The 21,553-nt window shown below is 45.4% G+C and overlaps 1 protein-coding gene across 1 annotated transcript in view; it reads left to right on the top strand.

The window, feature by feature from the left end:
- The window catches only part of STK32B (serine/threonine kinase 32B), a 170,505-nt gene extending 152,511 nt beyond the window's left edge, over positions 1-17,994 (top strand). Inside the window, exon 12 of the mRNA XM_006017036.1 lies at positions 17,841-17,994. Within this exon, the coding sequence (XP_006017098.1) occupies positions 17,841-17,979 (139 nt within the window). The 3' untranslated portion in view covers positions 17,980-17,994. The remainder of the gene's footprint in view (positions 1-17,840) is intronic.
- Positions 17,995-21,553: the final 3,559 nt, after the last annotated feature.

The following is a 21,553-nucleotide window of genomic DNA, read 5'->3' as shown; positions in this document are numbered from 1 at the left end:
GGGGGTCCCCGGTCCCGGAGGGGCCCCCCAGCCATGGGAGCACTGGTGCAGGGGGTGCTCAGGATCATGATTCTGGGCTCCCCGGCCTCCCCCTGGTTCGGCAATGTCTCAGCCGCCAGCAGGAGGGTTCGGTATTGAGAGAGTGGTTGGGAGTAAAAAGGTAAGAAAGATTTATCGACTTAACAAACACACAACTACGAGTAGTATAACAAGACAACAATGACAGACAATAACAATTTGCATTGGCAACTTATTGGCAGTCCCCTCTGATGCCTGATGTACGACAAGTTCTTTTTCTATAAACCTCAGCGAAGTCAGGCAATCCTTCTATAAAGCTCAGTGAAGTCAGGTGTTCCTGCTCTGTGCTGTCCGAGGGGTACCAGGAAGGACCTTGGTATTTAGTCTTCGGGCTTCTTGAGATCTACTGGCCCACTGAACCCAAGTTAGCAGCTAATTTCTAAATTAGTAGCTGCTTTTACAATGCTGCGTCTTCTTTTTACTGATTTCTGGATGTGCTAGCTAATTTATAACTTCTGAGCTACGCTGTTAACTCACAGCCACTTACATTCTTATACTACAAACTTTTCTTATGACTGACCAATAGCAGTACAAGCTTTTGCATTTTTCTGATAAGATTAATTTTAACTGCGTCACTACATACAAGGCTTTACTACTTTTAAGGCCTTACTAATCTTACAAGACCTCACTATAGACAAGACCTCACTAATCTTACAAGGCCTTACTACTTTTAAGGCTTCACTAATCTTTTACTTTAATTAAACTCTTAGTGGCAACATGCAGCTCTATACATAAACAAACAACAAAAAACACCTAGTCTAATCCTCACAGAGCATTCAGCAAGCACCTTCACTACATGGACACAATTTTTAGCTGTCACTGGCAATAAGGTGTGATGGAATCTGATGTTTGTATGGCAGGAAACACGATTGTGAGGTTAGTGCATCATTTCCCATCAAGCCATTACTTGTATGTCTACCACCTGAGTCCTGTACTGGGGCCTTTAAGAAAGATTTGCATTTGGCCCTAGGTGTTTGGGGGAAATAGAAGAAGAAACTTGATGTCACATGTGACTTCTCCCGGGAAATTTCTGGTAATAATTGTGAATTAAATTCTATCATGATATCAGTCAGTTTTAATGTAGGTAGCTATGAAACTGGAATTCATTTCTTATCTGTGGCCTCACATTTCTAAGAACCCTGTCTGACTCCAGAGACAGCAGCTCTTTAGCTCTTTGATGCTTCCAGACAAGCAATCACATACATTTCCCCAGGGACATCTAGGAGCAGCACATATTTGTGTCACTATTAGTTGTCCCCAGGGAACACCCCTGCATGTGTCTCTGGCATGGGGTAAATTGCCCTGGGTGTGGTAGGGGGAGGCTGAGACCAGCACCTGAGCTGGCCCCATCAGCCTTACCTGGGGGCCTCCTGGCATGGCAGCAGTGGTGATCCAGGTGGGCAGAGCCTGGCCTGCAGCTGGAGCATGGGTCTGGCTGGCCGGGCTTCAGTTTTGGGCAGCACATGCTTCTGCCATGTGTGCCACACCACTTTTTTTTTGGCAGTATTTAATTTTTTTCCCCAGTGACTAACTTTGGCAAATATACAGCTCACAGAACCAAATCACATGTGTGCGGTGCATTTTATGGTGCTTGTGTGGACACGCTCACTGTGTTCTTTCATGGTTACTTTACTTTTGCCCTTTCTCACTGGCATTTTAACTTTACCTTAATTCAAATTAATTCTGCGTGAAAGTAAATGTTACTCTGTGCACGTGCTTGCCTCCCAAGAGACCACCTAGTGGCTCAGCTTCTGTTTTGCTTAAAAGGAAGGCTAGAAGGTGCAATGGAAGGCAGGGTGAAGGCAGTGCACTGTGATGTTATTTATTTGGCCACTTTATTTTGAACAGAGAAAATGCTTCCCTGAAAATTGATTATTTTATGAGAAAAGTGTTAACTTCTGCTAGAGAACTTGCACATTTCTCTCCCGCTCCATTTGCCTTTTATTCATCAAATTGTAGCTGAATTCAAAAACTTGCAGCAGGGAGCCATTAAATGAAGTGATAGAGGTGCAAGACAAACAAAAACATTCAGTTCTGACCTGTAAAATACTGGCAGAAGAGTAAGTAGGGAGGAGGGAGAAGAAGGTGACAAGTGGGAGGAGGCAGTGCTGGGAGAAACAAATGAGGAAAAAATGCATGATAATAAAGGGGTCACAAAAACTAATCCAGGTAATGGATAAGCCATGCTTACCACAAGCCAGTCGGTGGATAATTTCTTATTCAGCAATTTCCTGTTCAAACTGTTTTTTTTAATTTTGCTGCTTGAGAGCAGCAATCCTGAGGTCAGTGATGGAGTGTCCAGGAAGGTTAAAGTGTTCTGCCATAGGCTTTTGTTTCTTTCTGTACCTCATGTCAGATTGGTGTCTGTTCATTCTTACACACACAGATTATCCTATCTGTCTGATGTAGACAGCAGAGGGGCAATGTAAGTGGGTGACGGTGTATATGACATTGGTAGAATTGCAGGTGAAATAATCTCAGGTGTTGTACTCTTTGTTATTCAGTCCAGCAATGACGTGGAGACATAGCCAGCAATTGGGTCCATTGCAATGCCTGGTACCTCAGTGAGGATGAGAGTTAGTCTGTTGCTTGAAAGATGCCATTTGAGGTGGGGTGGGTATCTGTAAACTAGGAGAGCTTTGTCCCTCAAGGCTACCTTGAGATGATCACCCTTTTCCAGAGGGATTGGAGGTCATTAATGGTGTGTCTAAAGTATTCGAGCTAGGGGCAACCACAGTGATTCTGTTGTCCTTGTTCTGGACTGGTATTGTAGCAGGGCAAAGCAAGGCCTGAGACTGGCTTTGTTTATTTCGGCGAGTACAGTTTTGGGATTGTGTTGTAACTGTAGGACTCCTTGCTCCAGATCTTTAATGAGTTCATCCCAGTCAGAGAGATCAGAGTAGAAATGGTTGTAATGTAAAGCTTGGCTGTAGATGATGTATCTAGTGGTGTACTTAGGATGAAAGCTGATGGCATGAAGTTGTACCAGTTGGTTGGTTTCCAATACAGTTTGGTAGTGATGTGACCGCTGCAAACCTTCACTTCAGGGTCCAGGAAAATCTGTGTGGTGTCCCTAAGTTAGTTCGATGGAGGAGTGAAAGTTGTTATAGTTCTGATGAAATTTCTTTGGAGATACCTTCCAATGTATTCATATTGTAAAGATGCCATCGATTACCAGAGGGATAAAAGGGCAGCTGCAGAGGAAACGGACTTCAAGGTCTGTCATTAATATGTTGGCATATTACGGGGTCATATGTGTGCACATATGTGTGCCCATAGAAGTGCCTTTCATTTGTAAAAGGCATCCCCAAATCTGAAATAGTTTTGCGTGAGGACAAAAGAGAGTGTAATGGAAATAAAAGCAGTTTTGTCTTTGTGAATAATGTTCTTATGGCTTATAATCCATCTTCATGGGGGGATGTTGGTGTACAGAGACATGACATCCACGGTAGGTAATATCATAGAAATTTAGAAGTCATTGAAAGTAAGGGCTGGAACAGACCTTGAATAATCGAGTCCAAACCCCAATATGATGTTTGCTGGAAGCTTGTCAATGTAGTCCCATTTTCTTAAGGAATCTATGGTGTCTTTTAAATAGCTAGCAGCTCCAGTAGCATATGGGAATAGGGTAAAGTCAAGATACACAGAAATTCCTTCCATAATGCTTCCAACACCAGAGAAAATGGAGCATCTGGGTTGCCAGGAATGTGTATCTTGGGTAATAAGTAAAAGTTGCCAGACCTTGGTGTCTGGGAGGTGGAAGCAGTAATCCTCTCCTGTGTTTCCAGAGATAGATCCTTTGTTTATCTAGTTCCTCCTGGTATTGTGCTGTGGGGTCCTCTGTCAGGAGTTTGTACAAGTCCATATTGGAAAGTTCTGTCTAGGATTCCTGCAAATACACTGTTCTGTCCATTACAACAGTGGCCACCTCCCTTATCAGCCTGTTGTCTAATATCTGTGTTGTTTTTAAGGCTGAATGTGGTTCTCTGTTCAGTTTCATAAATACAGAAAACAGCAAACACCAATTCATAAGAAAAATCTCCTAGAAAACTGCAGCCAGAAAATTATCAAGACCTTGTGTATCAAGCTCAATTCTTATTCCCCGCAGGGGCAGTCAGATTACAAGCTATCCCACTTATTGTCCAAGAAAACACGCTTAGGTATTGACGTTTTTGTCTCCTGCAGATAATCATTGCCTGCAGTTGATGGTAAAATGAGGGAACTAAAAATAACAGTGGAAGTTTTCAAAGTGGAGCACCAGATGCATATGCATGTGGCACATTATTTTTAATAACATTTGAATACACTGTAGGTCCTGCCTATTATTGTCCCCCACATTACCCTAATATTGTATGCTCACTTGTTGGTGTGGATATGCTTCTCTGTTGTGTAAACACAGGATGTCTGTAGCTTATAATAGCTAAATTTATTCTTCCCCATGCCTTCATCTTCTGGGACATGGCTGACAAGGAAGTTAATAGATTTCATAGACATTAGGGCTGGAAGGGACCTTGGAAGATCATTGAGTCCATCCCCCTGCCCCAGGGGCAGGAAGTTAGCAGGCATAATAGGATTCCAGCAAGATAAACATCCAGATGTCTTTTAAAGGTGTCCAGAGTAGGTGTTTGAACCACCTCCGGCAGCAGTTTATTCCAAACCTTGGGCCCTCGGACAGTAAAGAAGTTCTTCCTTATGTCCAGCCTGAAACAGTCACGGAGGAGTTTGTGACTGTTCAACCTTGTCATCCCTTGGGATGCTCTGGTGAACAGACATTCCCCCAGATCCTGGTAAGCACCCCTAATGAACTTATATGTGGCCACCAGGTAACCCCTGAGCCTGCGCTTTTCCAGGCTGAAGAGTCCCATGGCTCTCAGCCTCCCTTCATAAGGTCTGCTTTCCTGACCTCTGATCATGCATGTGGCTCTCCTCTGCACCCTCACAAGTTTCTCCACATCCTTTTTGAATTGTGGAGCCCAAAACTGGATGCAGTACTCCAGCTGCAGCCTCACCAACACCAAGTACAGTGGGAGAATGACATCCTGGGATTTACTTGAGAAGCATCTGTGGATGCAAGCAAGTGTTTTGCTTGCTTTACTAGCAGCAGCATCACATTGAAGGCTCATGTTCATCTTGTGGTCAGTCGTGACCCCCAAGTCCCTTTCATCCACAGTGCTAGCCAGCGTAGCACTGCTGAGCCTATAAGGATGTTGCTGGTTTTTCTTCCCAAGGTGGAGAACCGTGCATTTTTCGGTGTTAAACACCATCCGCTTCTCGTCCGCCCATTTCCTGAGCCTGTCAAGGTCAGCCTGGATCACCCTCCTGTCTTCAGGTGTTGACACTTTACACCAAAGTTTGGTGTCATCAGCAAACTTGGCCAGTCCGCTTCTGATACCAATGTCCACATCATTAATGAAGATGCTGAATAGTGTTGGCGCAAGAACAGAGCCTTGAGGGACCCCACTGGTCACAGGGCACCATGATGATTGACTTCCATCAACCACCCCCTCTGGGTCCTACCATGGAGCCAATTCCCCAGCCAGCAGATCATGGTGTGACCAAGGTCGCAGTTAGCCAGCTTTACTAAGAGGTGATCATGGGATAACAGATCGAAGGCTTTTTTAAAGTCAAGATATATGACATCAATCTCTTATCCTTTGTCCAGGTGATAGGTCACCTGGTCATAGAAGGAAATGAGATTGGTCAAACAAGACCTACCCGCAACAAACCCATGCTGGTTATCCTGCAGGATATTGCCATAGGCCAGTCTGTTAAGAATGGCCTCTTTGATATTCTTTTCTAAGACCTTCCCTGGGATACAGGTAAGACTGATGGACCTATAGTTTGCTGGATCCACTTTCCTCCCTTTCTTGAAGATAGGCACCACATTGGCCTTCTGCCAATCTTTGGGCACTTCACCAGAACGCCAGGAGTTCTCGAAGATCTGTGCCAGGGGCTGAGCTATGATGCTCGCCAGCTCCTTGAATACCCTAGGGTGTAAACTGTCAGGGCCGGATGACTTGAAGGTGTCCAGCCCCTCAAGGTGTTCCTTCACAAGGTCAGCATTGATGGAGGGTAAGGAATCTCCCTCAACCGGGCTTCCCTGTCCCGCAGTGGGCAGGGGCGTCCCATGGGACTGATGAAAGACCTTGCTGCCATTTAAGTTAGTAATTCATGTCCCAGCTCTTCAGAAACTTCACATTTAAATATACCAGCTCTCCAGAAACTTCACATTTAAATATACTTTCTTTTTAGGCTTATGGCATCTCTCTGTAAATTTCCTGAATTTAGCGGAAATTTCATTTTCCAGGAGGTGCATGTGGGGACGGACCCAAAGGTACCTGTGGTAGGAGGGGGAACTCCTGTTTACATTAGGACTATGAGATAAAAGTTTATTGGTACCAGTGCCAGTGCTGCCACCAGGCAAAACTGCCCCACTCACCTGTTTCCAGGATGTGTGCACAGGGCTGGACTGGGAAACCATTGCAACAGGAGATAAACTGAATGCAGGCAGGAACACAGATACTTCCTGTTCCGGGGCAGCTTCTCTTGGCTGTGGCTGCAGCAGCAGCAGCACCAGTGCGGCAGCACCCTTGAAAGGGTCTCACACCACCCTGCTGAGGCACTGAAGCACTGGGATGCTAGTAAAGACTCAGTATAAAACATCCACAGATGACAAGAACTTGCTAGGCCTGGACATGGGGTGCAGGAAAGTGAAACTGTAGTTAGATATTTTTGTTTCTCACCCCGGCACATACTATATAAGGCCAAAAAGAATTGAAGCCCCTTGGCTGCCTTTAAACATTCAGCCTTCAGAAACTAAAGGGATTGGGGGACCAGTGGGGGATAAAACAGGTTTTAAAACCAGAAAGATCCTTTGTGATGATCTAGCCTGACCTATTTAACCCATGGAGTCATAGATTCATAGAAAAGGCTAGCCTCAGTAGGTCATATAGTCCAATCGCTAGAATCTAATGAACTTGCTGAAACAGTTTGGATTCCAAGTTATGTGTACAATTCACTTGGGATCCCAAATCTGTTAAGGAATCCATTCACTAAAATCTCTGGTACTTTGACAGCTTCTGGATTTTTTATTGGGTAAACTCCGGACAATTTTGTAAAAGAATCTTTAGCTACCAGCAAATAAAATTAGCAACCTCTCCCTCAGATAATAGCTCAGGCACAACATGTGCTCTATCAATGCCCAAATAAAATACTACTGCAGAGGGGCTCACCTAGTCTAAAAAGGAAAAACCCTTCTTAGCAATGCAGTCATCACATCCCCTTCACCATTTTTTACCTGTTGCCTGATGTTTACACAGTAAACCTTCTCCCTTAGCTCAGTTAAGGATTTTGCAACCCCAACATGTTCAGCTGTTTCAAAAGCATGACATAGCCTTAAAATCTCTTTTTTCAATGTATCTTTTTTTACGAGCAGCCAATATCTGTACCTGTCACCTGCTGGTTTCTCCCATCTCCAATGAAATATCTTTTTTAAACTCTAGGCTTTCTTCCTGTGATCAGGAAGTTTTTATTATGGTATTACAAGAAGATAGTACTCTCCATGCTGTCTGTTTCCCAGTTGATATTTTCAGTGATATCAGAACCAATTCTTTTTCTTCATCACAACCAAGGGGGAGGGTCAAGTTTTGCTTGAAGGCTCACATGCATCTTCCTGATATGTTTTCTCAGTGATCTGTATCAGCAGCATAACTGAAGGGAGGTGACTGGGAGGCAGCAGCCCCAGGTGCCACCTTCGGAGAGAAGCAGGAGCAGCTAACTGTGCTGCTGCTATGCCTCTGATTTGTAACACTGCTTCTCTCTCTGCTACTGACAAACAGGGAGGTAGATGTTTAAGTTGTCCAGTTTTTCTCCATATCAAACTACTGCTGGACCAATGCAGCAGTACAATCAAGATACAAGAGACAATCAGTATCTTTATGAAACAAAACCATTCCTAATTCCTAACTCAGACCCTCTTAGACTGTACTGCTGTAGCTCATTTTCCCCTTGTATTTGTTCCTCTGTCCCAGCATTTACTAGTTCCACTAATCACATTTTGCAACCAGAGTTCTATTTTTTATTACTTGCAGCTTGTCAGAAACATTCATCAAATGAAAAAGGACCTCTTCCTGACTCAGATCCATGACAGCTTTAGCAGCTTAGCTTCTTCCAAACCCCGGGTCCTCGTCTTTCCTTTGCTGGAAAGTTAGCACAGTATATAGCAGTTATAATGGTTTCTTCCCCTGCAGGCAGAACAAATGTTTCACTGTTCAGTTGCCTACAGACTAGTTGTTTCACCTGAGCCACATATTTAAAAGGGGGCTTTTCACAAACTGTATGAGACCATTTCTGATATTGACTGCACAGTTAAATCTAAATATAGTGCTTCGTGAGTCTAAACACAGATTTAATGCATAGTGAAATCTGAACAAATTCCTACCTGCATCCACTATGACAGCTTTCCTGACTTTTGCTCGAAATCTGGAGGTCCTTAAATCTTTGTTTTTAGCAAGTTCAAGTTGGCTTGAGCTTTCTTGATCTCCTGTCTTTCAAGGGACAACTTCTCATTACAGCAGTCAGGTTGCATCATAGCTTTATAGACAGGGAGTTTCATAGCTGGGCTTCCTAGGCTGTATGAGACTTTTGTAGCTGCTGCTCCAACAAAGATTTTATCTCTGCTTGCAGGTCATTGGTCTGTTCTTTCTGGGAACCTATTCCTTTCTACCCAGCTTTAAATTTATTTTGAAAGTTTACCAGTCCCATTTTAGGTCTTGCTTCAGTTCCTTCTGGCCACCCTTCATTTCTACAACACAAAAACCATCTCTCAGTTTCTGTCCTGGGAAGCAGGATCCTGGTCCTGACCCAAATTTTGTCTCACACAGCTAGCTAGAAATTTGGGATCTCTCAGCTTGTTCCATTTTTGAGGGGGAATTTATGATGGAGTCAGATCATTCTGTTTGTTGAAAGAATTCATAGTGTCCTGCTTCCCTGAATCAAACCAGCCAAAGACAGGCCTGGTGCTTATAGCTTCAAGCACCCTCACAAAGCTCTGTCCAGGCTTTTACTTTGGTCTGTTTCTGGGTACTCCATCTGCTTCTTAAATATTGCAGATATATAGATATCATCAATATCCAGCCAAGTCCCTCCACACACAGGCTAGGGACAGACATTACACATAAACTGGTTTAAGCGATCAGAAACTGGTTTAAGTCTGTAACAGAACAGAAGTTCAGTGCACATAAACCAGTTTCAAAATGTCCAAAACTGGTTTAAGATAAACCTGGTTGAATGTAGTATCAGACTTAACTGATTGAGTTCAAACCAGTTTATGGAATGTCTGTCCCAGACCCCTTCCTGGTTTAACTTTAAACCAGAGTCCCACAGCATCCCAGCATGCTCTCTGGGCTATGCGGTGAGCTCCAGCAGAGCAGGGCTAGCCCCACCCCTCTGCTCCCCAGCTGGAGCAGGGACAGGCAGGGGAAGAGGCCCGGCCAGACGCTGGCCCCAGAAGGGAGCAAGGAAGTTGTTTATTTGCTCCACCCCTCCCCTGTCCCACCAGCATGGACCTGCATTTCACCACTGGCTGCTCCAGCAGTGGGGGCATGGCTAGCCCCAGCAGTAGCCTGGCCTGAACTGGCCAGGGAGGGGTTTAATTCCCCCCTTCCTGTCCCACCAGCATGGACCTGAGCCAGGGTCTGCCAGGTGCTCCTGCCTCGCTGCCACAGTGGAGGGACCGTGGCCAGATGCCAGCTGGCATGGCCCCCTGCAGCAGAGGGGGTGGGGAGGGGGGTTGTTTCCCCCCTCTGCCCTCTCTGCCCCCGGAGGACTGCAGCTGGGCCTGCCCACCCCGCCCAATCCATGCACTGGGCAAGCAGCAGAATAAGGCCCCTCCAGCTCCTCTGCCAGACACCAGAGAGAAGGGTAATAATCCCGCTCCCTGCCCCCTCACCTAAGGGGCCTGGCCACTGAAGTGGCGAGGGGACAGGGCCCTTGATGAGGGCAGCACCCCCTGTCATGGTGTCCTGGAGTGCAAGCTTCTTTCCAGCAGAGGAGGCCACGCTGTGGGGCAGGGAAAGCTGCCGCAGATTGGGCAGGCACATGGCGGCAACAGCACTGGGGGGGACTTGGGGAGGTATGGCCCCCTCTGAGCTGCTGTGCTGCGGCGCACAATCCGCAACACCTCTGACCCCCACTTGTGCCCCCCCACCAGGAAGAGGCTCATGCTCCAGGACACCACAACAGGGGGTGCTGCCCCCATCAAGGGCCCTGCTCCCTCTCCACTCCAATGGCCGGGTGGGGGTGGCAGGGCCCCTTAGGTGAGGGGGCAGGGAGCAAAGTTATTCCCCCTCCTTCCGGCATCCAGTGGAGGGGGCTTATTCTGCCACTTGCCCCCTGCACAGTGGCAGTGGTTGGGATGGGCAGGCCCCGCTGTGGTCCCCTGGAGGCAGACGGGGCAGAGGCAGAAACAACACCCCTCCCTGCCCCCTCTGCCTCAGGGCCCATGCCAGCCAGCATCTGGCCATGCTGACGCTGCTACAGCAGCGACAGGGGAGTGCCCAGCAGACTCCAGCTTGGGTCCATGTGGATGGGACAGGGAGGGGAGAATCAAACCCCTCCCTTGCCAGTTCAGTACAGGCTACTGCCGGACTGGCCATACCCACCCAACACAGCTTCCCTGCTTCCCAGGGTGCATTCTAGCACCCCTCAGCTTCTGGCCTGAATAACTGCAGGAACATCCCTGCATTTCCTCAGTCCAGAGTGAATCTCTGTACACTTGCAAATTTGTTCAGCCTAGGCAGGTTTGACTAACCTGCAAAGATTGAATCAATTCAGGCTCTGGCCTTTTTAATGTCTGTCCCAAGCCACATAGGTTAACCTCCTGAGTAGCCTTGCCAGCAGTGTAACTGGACAGAGCTGTGCCCTGGGTGGTGGGAGAGCAGAGAGCAGGAGCAGCAGCCAGAGGTTCACAGTTATAGGGAGCAGATTTCACCTTTTTTGCCACCAACATCTGTGTTGACCACTGGTTATCAGCTGAAAAAAAGGAAGTGACATCTTCCCTTCCAAACCAGTGAACCACCAGCAGCTATTTCTGCATCATGCCAGCTTCTCGTCTGCTTTGGACAGGTGGCTTCTTGCTTTTGAATCTCTGGTTTGCTCAGACACACACTCACCCAAACTCCAGATGACCTGTTGGCAAGCCCAAGCAATATATCTACCAAATGAGCAGCAAAAGAGCTGAGCGGTGGGGCAGCCTGGAGGCCGGGTAGCCTGGGCAGCAGTGCTTCCAAGGTATTTTCAAGCCCAAATATCCTGAATTTCAATGTTTCAATCATGAAAAAAAAATTAAGGTTTTTTTTTTCCTATTGGATAAAAATGTCTGTATCTTTGTCAGCTCATCAGCTGGAGGGAAACTAAGGTGCAGAGAAGGGATGCATCTTGCCCAGTGTTGCTCAAGCAAGCTAACAGCAAAACCATATCAAAACCTAGCCCCGCTGACTCCCACTTTAATGCTGTAACCATTTTGCTATGCTGCCTATCATTTTCTAGGGTCTCCAGAGCTTAAAAAGAGCTTTTAAATAAGATTTTAAACATCTAAAGAAGGAAATTAATATGAACGATAACTATTACACACATTCACCTATCACAAACTCATAATTAATTCAACAACAATCATCAGTCAAATTCAGTCTTTAATTGTAGGCGACTAACTTACATTAAAAAAAAAGGATTTCAGGCACTGAAATAAAATTTTAGCACAACACATTCCTCTAATACTTCCAGTGTGCTAACCCTAACCTATCCAAACATCATCTAATTAAGAGTCCTGTGCAGTAGATATGGGATATAAAAGAATCACTGAGCCCAGGTCTAGCATGGACCACAGCAGCTGCTTAACACAAGCAGCAGGACTTCTGGAATTCAGAAGATATTGTCCCCAGGTATAACAGCAGAAGAAATGTATTTAAGCAGGAGAGAATGTTCCACATTGGAAACCAGCTTGTCTAACAGGCTTCAGCCTCCAATTTCTGTCAGAAGTGCCATGAAATATTTAAAGGTCCAGGTGTCAGTTTTGTTTCTCCTCCTAATGATGGCTGCTCCAGCAGTAGCTTGTTCTGGGAAGCTGATCTGGTACTGACTCACAGGGAAAAATGCTACTTTCCCTCTGGAAATGAAACATCAAGAAAACCTCACTAGAGGGAGAAAGGTAGGTCTAGGACAGAAGTATCTTTTGTAGCTCCACTCAGCATGAGTCCCTCCTTTCATCTGTTTCTCTTGTTATCCCTCCTGATGGGATGGCTGGCTTTGTGCTAGTCTAAGTTCTCTTGAAAGGTTTCAGAAAGTTTGCTGAGACTGGTGCTTTTCTGCTTTGCCCTGTTACTGGGAGATTTTTTACTTTAATTTTAGATACACAGCCTCTCAGCTGGCTTTTGAAATTCAGCATTTCTGGGCTAGCTGTATATTAAACAGACTCAGGGCGGTAAGGTGTTTAAGACTCTCTTGGTCCAAACCAATACTAGTTAAGGTCTCCCCAGGAGCAGAACCCAGCTCAAATACCACCTAGTGCTGCAGGTGCCCAATTTCTATAGGCTGTAGGAGAGCTACTCTTGAGACTTCAATCTCCAACAGGCTTAAAAGGCTGGAAGGTCTTTCACCGGCATATTTCCAGGATTGAGCTGGAGCAAGTGAGTGGAGTATATTCAGAAATGTCCCAGCTACCGTGCACTGCCTCCACAATGTAGACATACTGTGATGGGACCCTGAGTTGGGCAAGGCTGTGAGACTACAAACTTCTTGCAAGGTGAGATACTCAATTACAGGACAGCTAAATTTAGGGATAAAAAAAACATAGGGATAATACTTAGGGAAAGCATTACAATAGAACTGGGGAAGGCAGAACATAACATAAAGGTTTAAAACACACTATATCCTAACACTTGTGTTGCAGCGCACTAAAGTGTGCCTACTCCTTTAAGGGCAGAAGCAGCTTAGCTGGAGAGCCCTGAAAGCTAGGCAGAGCTCCACAGGTGCAGGTTGCCTGGGAGGCAGGCTAATGAGGGCATTAGCTGGCACCTACACTCAGTCAGTTGACTGGAAGGAAGCAGGGTCCTGGGTACATATGAGCCCCAGACTGGGGCTAGCAGAGTTAGTTCTCTGGCAGCAGCCAAGGGGGAAGGAGCTCTTGTACAGAAAGCTACTTGGAGATGTTTGACTGCCTGTTCTGCTGCTGGTAGGATTAATGGGCTATAGGAGCTCATAAATACTTGTGGGTAGGAGGCACATTATACTGAGAGTGAAGCTTGCCTTCTTAAAAGGGATAGAGTGTGGACCTCATGGGTATGGTTATTAGGGTGGCCATCATAGAGGACAGTCCAGCTGTCCTCTGTTGATACGAAACCCGATGCCTTTATGCCCTCTATTTTTGTCTTCAAGAGAAAAGGCATCAGGTTTCATATCAACAGAGGGCAGAGTAGCAGAAAACCAGAATGTCCTCTCTGATGGCCACCCTATTGGTTATGGTCGTGTTGTAGCCCCGGGGCTTGTGTTTTCTGTTGTTATTTTTACCGGTGGACTGGACTGAGGCTATTGGGGAGAAGGAGGCCTCATTGAGACACACTGTGGTATAGACCCCAGTGCCAGTGGGGGTGCGCAGACAGGGGCCAAGGGCCCAGTTATGGCAGAAGGCTAAGCTAGACTAAGGCCTCAGAGAGACGATGTTTGAATACCATCTGTGAGGCATGGGGCATGGTAAAGAGGCAGTGTTGGAGCCACACACATAGCCCATAAGGCTTAGGGTGTCCTCTGAGGCACCTACTTAGTGCAGGACCCAGAAAGGGGTTAAAGAATCTGCATGGTTTTAGTGGGGTCCATTAGGATCGTGACTGAGCAGAAACCTGAGGGCAGCTTCCCTATTTTATTATCTATTCCAATAAGACATGGCAGGAGAGAGGAACAGGCACTTGCAGGGTGGAGCTGGCATGGTCACAGGCCACTAGGGGCAACGTGCCACCTCTAGGGACCCCACACTGTGACAATTTGTAATTCTCACCCTTGGCTTGGAGTAACTTCACAGTCCACAACTGGTTCCAGTGGCCAACAAAAATCCTTGCTGACTCTGCACTGAGCTGCTCCTGGTCCCCGAAGGTCTCAGCTTCTCTGCTGCCTTCAACAGGTTGCCTCTGCCCCACTGCTCTAAGCTACTCTGCTGCAGACCAAAAAGTGCAGACTCCCTCCATCTCCGCTCTTGAGGTCTTTACACCAATAGGCTTCTGTGGACTCCAGCAGGCACATGCACACTCCTGCTTCCCCACTTACATCTCCTACCCTCCCTCCCCCCACCCCCTAGAAAGAGTCAGAGTTCTCAGAAAAGGGATTCCCCAGGGCAGAGTTCAATCAGCCAAACCACACCCAGCCCCTCTACAATCCAGCCTTTAACCCTTTCCCTGCCTGAATAAAAACCCATCCAAAGACATGCTTAAAACATATAGCATCCCCACAAAAAATACCGCCTCATAATCATCATACATACCTGCAATTTTCATCAATAAAGTTCCCCAGATACCTAAATATTTCATTTATATATTTCATAATATATATTTATATATTATATGACAGTTCCAAGCAGCTTAGCTTGGCACCTACCCACCATTGGGACTTGCTCACTGGGTGTTCCATCCACTAGCTCCACTGAGGAGCTTGTTCCAGTAGGCTTTTGCAGAGCACACCTACCATGTTTGTCTCCACCCAAAATACAACAGTATCTGCTGGTTTCTTTTAAGGAAAGCCAGGAGGATCTGCTACCCTCATATCCAGATAGGTCAATAGTCTGAGAACTGTCTTAGGATGTTGGAGACCTACGTTCAGTTCCCTCTTAGCCTAAACAGAGGCAGACCCACAGCTTCTACTTTCTAAGAGATTGAATCAAAAAGCACCCTCAGATCCTTCTGTTGAAGTTCTGCCACTTTGCTTGGAACAATCGAAGACTGATTGGGCCAGAGACCAGGAGTAAGAGCCTATAGCTAAGTGGTTGGCTCCTCAACTGGGAAGGGGAGTCCCCAGTTCTAATATTTGCTTCAAGGACTGTTCATGTAATATACTGTAAACACGGGAGTGGTACTAGCGATAGTACCCTTCAAAGGGCCGCAGCCACTAGCCTTCAGAATTATGTTTATGATTGCTGTGATGCTTTCTCTGGCTCAATAATTCTTTGATCAGGCCATGAAAATTGGAACAGCATCAAAAAGAGAGCTTGAAAGTACTTCCTACCCCAATAATCCACAGTTTGGTCATTAAGGCACTGTCTGGGCAGGAAAGATCTATGTGTTTGCACCCCTCAGAAAAAGGAGGGCATTAAATATAGGTTTTCCACATCCTGGATAGGATCTCTAACCACTGAACTTATAGGTAAAAGGATATAAACCTCTTCCTCCTACAGTTATTTATTTATGCAGAGTCTAATCCATGAAGTTTATGCTGAGATCACCCAACAGGGTTGGCCCCTCAGGGAAGGTGGGTGGAGGAACACTAAGTTGTGAATTTCAGGAGGAGGTAAGGTATGAGAAAGGCACCAAGCTGCTCAGGTTGAAGTTTTTCTGGAATCTTCTGGCAGAATTTCAGACATCTTATATGAGATGTCAGAAATTAAGGTGTCTATGGGCTTTAGGTGCAATTGAATTGGGCTTTTGGAGGATCTAAATTTGTAATTAGGTCCAATATTCATTAAGGCACCTAACATGGCAGTGCTGAGTATTGTTCTACTTAGACTTTGCACATGTGCACCCATAGATGGATTTTACAAGAGTTTTATGTCCAGGATCTTTATGCCTTGAACCAAAACATCTAAGTGCATTTTGGTTGGGCTGCACAACAGCCAGAATACTATGTAGATGGATACATAGGTCAGTTAATTAACCACACAGAAAGTGAAGATGTGACTGGCAACTGTGTCCTTCTCATGGGGTTCAGTAATGTTGATGTGGTTCCCTGCAATCTTGATTTGTGCACTGGCTATAGGTTGGGTTCAGTGGCTTGACCCCCTCATGTAGATATGGGTGCATAAAGTGAACCTTAATTGAGTTGGGATTAAGGTAATGCACCCCAGCTAATATTGTGTATGGCCTGGATGCCTCTATCAATGAGAGCAAAGCAGAACCCAATCCTGAAGTCAACTACTGGGGAATACTGTATCTACCTTTGTCACTATGTTGTTTCATGTTAATTTAGGCATAAGGTTCTCATGTCGTTCAACATTTTCTATTTGTTTATTATTCTTGGTGTGGATTCCATCCTGTGACCTTGAAAAAACTTGTTTCATAATAATTCTCTGTCACAAAAGTCAACTACATATATTATAAGTAGGTATTACTTGCAAGTTATAAACCATCTCTTGGTGTGTGATATGCCTGTGTTATTACTTGTGATAGGTGCTGCACTTCTGTGTGCCTTCTGTTGTCTGAGAAGTCTCTTCAAAGTAACTATGACAGCTCCAAACTTGCTTATTGCATGACACCACAAGTGGCTAGGGGAAAGAAGTTCTAGCTGTTAGGACATTAAGGGAAAACACCAAAAAATACAAAATTTTAATTATGCAGAAACTGCAAAACACTGTTAAACCGATTTAGTGAGAATTCTTGTGATAAAAGGAATGATTAGTGTGATGGGTGTCACTTGAAATGCCTGCTGTTGCTATCATTTTTATGAGACAATAGCAATAGGAGATGATTGTCTAAAGCTCCTAAGGGATTTAAGAAAACAAATCTTACATCAGAAAATACATTAGGAGCCTTTAACAACATATAACAGACATAAGGTAGGGCAGGGTGGCACCTGAGAGACTACCTGGTTCAGAAAACCATAAGCATTTGTAGGCAACCATCTACTTCAGTGTTTCCCAACCTTTTCTGTCCCATGACACAATTAGCTGGCCTTTTTCATCCCATGGCACAAGTGGCAGAACACGGAGCATGGGTTAGTGGGGTATTGGCACGGGCCCGGCTGGGGTGCAGTGACTGCGTGGGGTGGTGGTGACAGCACTGGCTGTAGCCACACCCCACTGGGAGTGCCCCCCCCCCCGAAGATTCCTCAGCACATCTGGACGTGTCCAATGGCACACCAGTATGCTGCGGCACACTGGTTGGGAAACACTGATCTACTTCATCAGATGCTAACATGACAGTAATTATGAGACGCACACTCCATTTGTTCATTTCCATTTGTTTATTTCTTTTGCCCTAATGCTGACTGCTAATGTTTGTATAGAAATAAAAACGGGGACAGTTGCTTATTCCCTGTAGTGTGCCTGGCAAACTATATTGATCAGCACTGAGTGAGTAGGCAGAGCCAGGACTTCTTCCACTGCAATTTTTTTTTCTCCTCCCGTACTCTCCCACTCATTCAAAACAAGCAGTGTATTGAGCAAATTGCTTCTCCCTGTAGCAGTCTCAATCTGAGCAAGCTGGAGGCAAAACAACTGTAATATTTTGTACATCTGTGGATAGACTTTGTATTTTAATGAGGGCAGGATTGAACCATTAAAGTAACATCCACCCAGAATGAAGAAATTCCCCGCTATTAAGAGTAAGAAAAACAAGAAAGGGAAGCAGGAAAGAGAAGTCTAGGAGATCAAAGAAGTTTAACCATGGACATAAGTAGGCCCAGGCTAGGCACTGGCTACAGATGTGTGCATATATCTATGGGTGGAATACTTTTCTCCTTATACTGTTTGGGGCTCAGAAAAAATATATTATCATTTTGTTCTTTGGTAGATTAAGACAACAGCAGGATCAAAGTGGACAGACGTCTAGTATGGAAAGCAGAGCATCCCTTCAGACACATGGAAGGCTTCAGGATGGACGCAACAACAATATACTGGGACATGGCTGCACAAGAGGCTGCAGTAGCTAGTTAGACACAAATTCTGGAGCAAAGCCTAACCCTGAACGTCAGCAAAAACTCATCGCTGTGCATGCAATGTTTATTTCTTCCCCTGCACTTCAAAAAGTGTGATTTCTTTGAAAGGTGGAATTCCCTATGAGAAATCCGAGAAGCACACAGGCTGGGAATGCAGTTTACACAGCCAATATTGTTTCCCTTTATCCTGTTCTATTGGAAAAATTGCCAATGGCAGCAAAATCATGTTTTATGAGTTGACTCCTCTTGCAACATCTTCAAAATCCTGGAACAAAACTTGAAAGGCTTCACTTGGCAATCTCTTCAAGGTTGTCATATTCCTGGCTACTTGCCAGTAGCCAGCATTGTCCTTAAGTCCTAGTATTATCAAATGTTAAATATATATATATATATATATATATATATATATATATATATATTCTTCTGCCTTTGTTCATTAAAGCAATCCCCTTGGATTGAAATCCAGAATTTTGTGAACCTGCTAAACACAATTCAAGCATTTGCTGCCACATTTATAAATGTGTATATATGATGTAAATAGATTAATGTGGTTTAAAATAGACTAACCATCAAATACTTTCATTTAAACCCTGGAACCCATTGAAAAAGTTGCAGAATTAATATATTCAGATTGTTCTTTAAGTTTTTGCATTCTTCTTTATAATAGAAGACCTGATCCTCATCTCATTGACATAAATGAGAATTTTGCTATGGATTATAGTGGAATCAGATCCAGTGGTAGTGTATTATTATGCAGGTGAAAGATCATTATAGTAGTGCTAATAAGCTGCCCCAGCTAGAATTCAGAAACAGCTCATGAAAGAGAACTGAAACTATTAAAAATTTGTTCATGTCCATAACATGCATAGAGAGAACATAGATGTTTTAAACTGTGAAAAAGTAATGTGTCTGTTTCCATGGATCTGTTCTTGATAAGAGTCATCTTGAGTAGAGAGAAATATGTCTACTTTAAGTAATACAATATAAAATCAGTTTTTAAAAAAGTCATCACTTGCCTGTATATTTATGGTACTTTTACAACTTGTTACATCCACGTTTTGATAGTAAACGCATGATTGTTCTACTGTATTGTGTTTTTATTTTTAACTGGCATCTGTAAACAAATTTCCATTTTAACTTTTTAAAAAAAAAAAGTTTTTGGAACTTATAATAAGTATATTATTTTATTTATGATGCTTAATTGTATTGTTTATATATCTGTATCTTTTACAAAAATCCAAATCTGTTCTTTATAATTGAATCTATTTTTACATTTGGTTGCACATTATATATCATTTCTTGTCATTTTTTTGGTCTGAATAAAATATTCAGAACAATACAGATTTTTACAGCTCCAGAAATGATACAATGTTCCTATGAATAGCAGAAAAGCTTCCAGGTATAAGACAGAATGATTTAAGATCTGCCATATACATATGATGCTGGTTAAATTGCTTGGTTGGGACATAGACTGAAAACACAGAATCAAAACCAAGGAAAATAATTTTACTGTCCAGGAAAAGCTAGGTTTCATTTTCCAAAATAAACTGTCTTGTTCAGTTTTATAATGACCTTGTTCTTGCTTAAAGGTTGCTTCTTCTGGGAGGGAGCAAAGCTGATAACATTTCACAGTGTGAATACTACCATCTCCCTACTCTAATTGAAACTCTAATTGAAATGCACAGTTATCCATAGGAGTGATTTTATTCCTTCCAGTTGTCCCACAGCAGCCAGTGAGACTACTCTTGCGAGTATGTGTTTGTAGAATCAGCCCTATAATAAGGTAAATACAGGTTAATTCCATGAAACATTTCTAAACAGACAGTAATGCTTCAGGAGATTCTTTTATACACAGGTTCCTAATATGGCATGACAGATATGGAAATACAGATATGTATATTTTGATTTTTCTATTCGGTTATCATCTAGGGTGAAATTACAATTTTATTTCATAAGTGTTGCCAATATTTGGTTTCATGCACAGTGGGCACATCTATATGTGCATTTACTTCACATTAAACTTACTGCACAGCAAGTTACTGCACAGTAAACAAGAATAGGGCCAGCATCTACACATGCAGGCAACCTGGGACTAGATTTACTCCCAAATCAGATCAGCCTGCCATGTGCTCCTGTGGCCACCAAGGGGAGCTCCTGCCTCTGGTCACATGGCTACCAGCACTTGGCAGCCATGCTGAGGCCAGAGGCAGTTGCCAGCACTTGGCAGCCATCTTAAAAGCACATCCCAACTCTCTGATCCCTGGCCAGCTCCTCCCCTGCCCAGGAACTGCATGCCCAGTACAGAAGCAGCACACAGCAACTCTCTCCCTGACCACCCTGCCTCCCTGCACCATGGCTGCTCCAGCCTCTGCCCCTGCCAGCAGTGCCCAGTGCCCTGCTGCTCCAGCCAGCAATGACCAGTACCCTGCACTGCTGCTGGCCATGGTGCTGACCCCACCAGGACCCGCCCTGCCCAGGTCCCAGGACAACCATGCACCTGACAGCCGGGCACCAGCTGTGGGAGACTCTGGCTGACCCCCTCCTGCTGCACTCCCTGTTCCAGCCCACCTGCCCTGCCGCCCAAATGCCTCCGACCCCCTGCCCACCCCCAGCACCACTCCAGGGCACACATGTAGAAGAAACCATACAAACATTATTAATAGAACAATCCCCAACCCCTCCTCACTCAATGAACACAGCTCCCTCCCCCTCTCCCCACACACCCTTCACCACCCTCCCCACCCACCAACAATAAAAACCCTATTCCCCAAACTACAGGCACTTCACATATCTGACCCCATCTCTAAGTCCATCTGTGAGGAGCTGAAGGGTGGAGAGCCTGGGAGAAGGCAGCCAGCACCCTAGCTGGAGACAGTTCCCCCATGGGTCCAGGGGCTGCGGCAAAGGCCAGGGATGCCTGCAGCCAGCAAGTGCTGCGGGACCTGCTCCAGGGTGCTGCTGGGGGCCTGCTGAGGGGTGGTGGGCAGGACCTGTGGGACTGAGGCACAGGGGGGTGGCATTGGCACAGCTTCTGCTGGACAGCTCTGGGCAGCCAGCTGCTGCTTCAGAAGCTCCACACACAACCACTCCAGAGCTGCCAGCTCCACCCAGTGGGCATGGCATACCCACAGCTGCACCTCCTCCCAGGCAGCCTACCAGGTGAGGTTCTCTGCCTGCCACACCCTCTGGTCTACCACACAGCCCTCCACTGTGACCACCAGCCTATGGTCCCATCCTGCGGGTCCCATCCTGGCTGTGCTGCTAGTGCAACCAGCACCTCCGGGCAGCTCCAGCAGTGGGTGGCAGTAAGCCTCCAGTGGCAGTCCTGCGGGCCCCTGTGGCATCTCCCAGATGTTGCCCTGTAGAGGCAAGAGACAGAAGGCTTTTGTTAGAGTATGCAACATTTGAGAGATAAGATGATCTGCTCCATAGGCCCTGTGCTGCCTGGCCTCAGATTGGAGGTCAGCTGCATGCAGGTGCCCAGGGACTATGGTAAGTTAGCCAGGCAGGCCTGGGTCCAAATGAGTGCCATGCAAGCCCCCTGTCCCCACTTGCTCCCTGGGGTCTG

Source organism: Alligator sinensis, unplaced genomic scaffold (assembly GCF_000455745.1).
Source record: "Alligator sinensis unplaced genomic scaffold, ASM45574v1 scaffold421_1, whole genome shotgun sequence".
Lineage (NCBI taxonomy): Eukaryota > Metazoa > Chordata > Crocodylia > Alligatoridae > Alligator > Alligator sinensis.
Note: the sequence above shows the minus strand (reverse complement) of the source record. Positions and strands in the feature narration are given on the sequence as shown.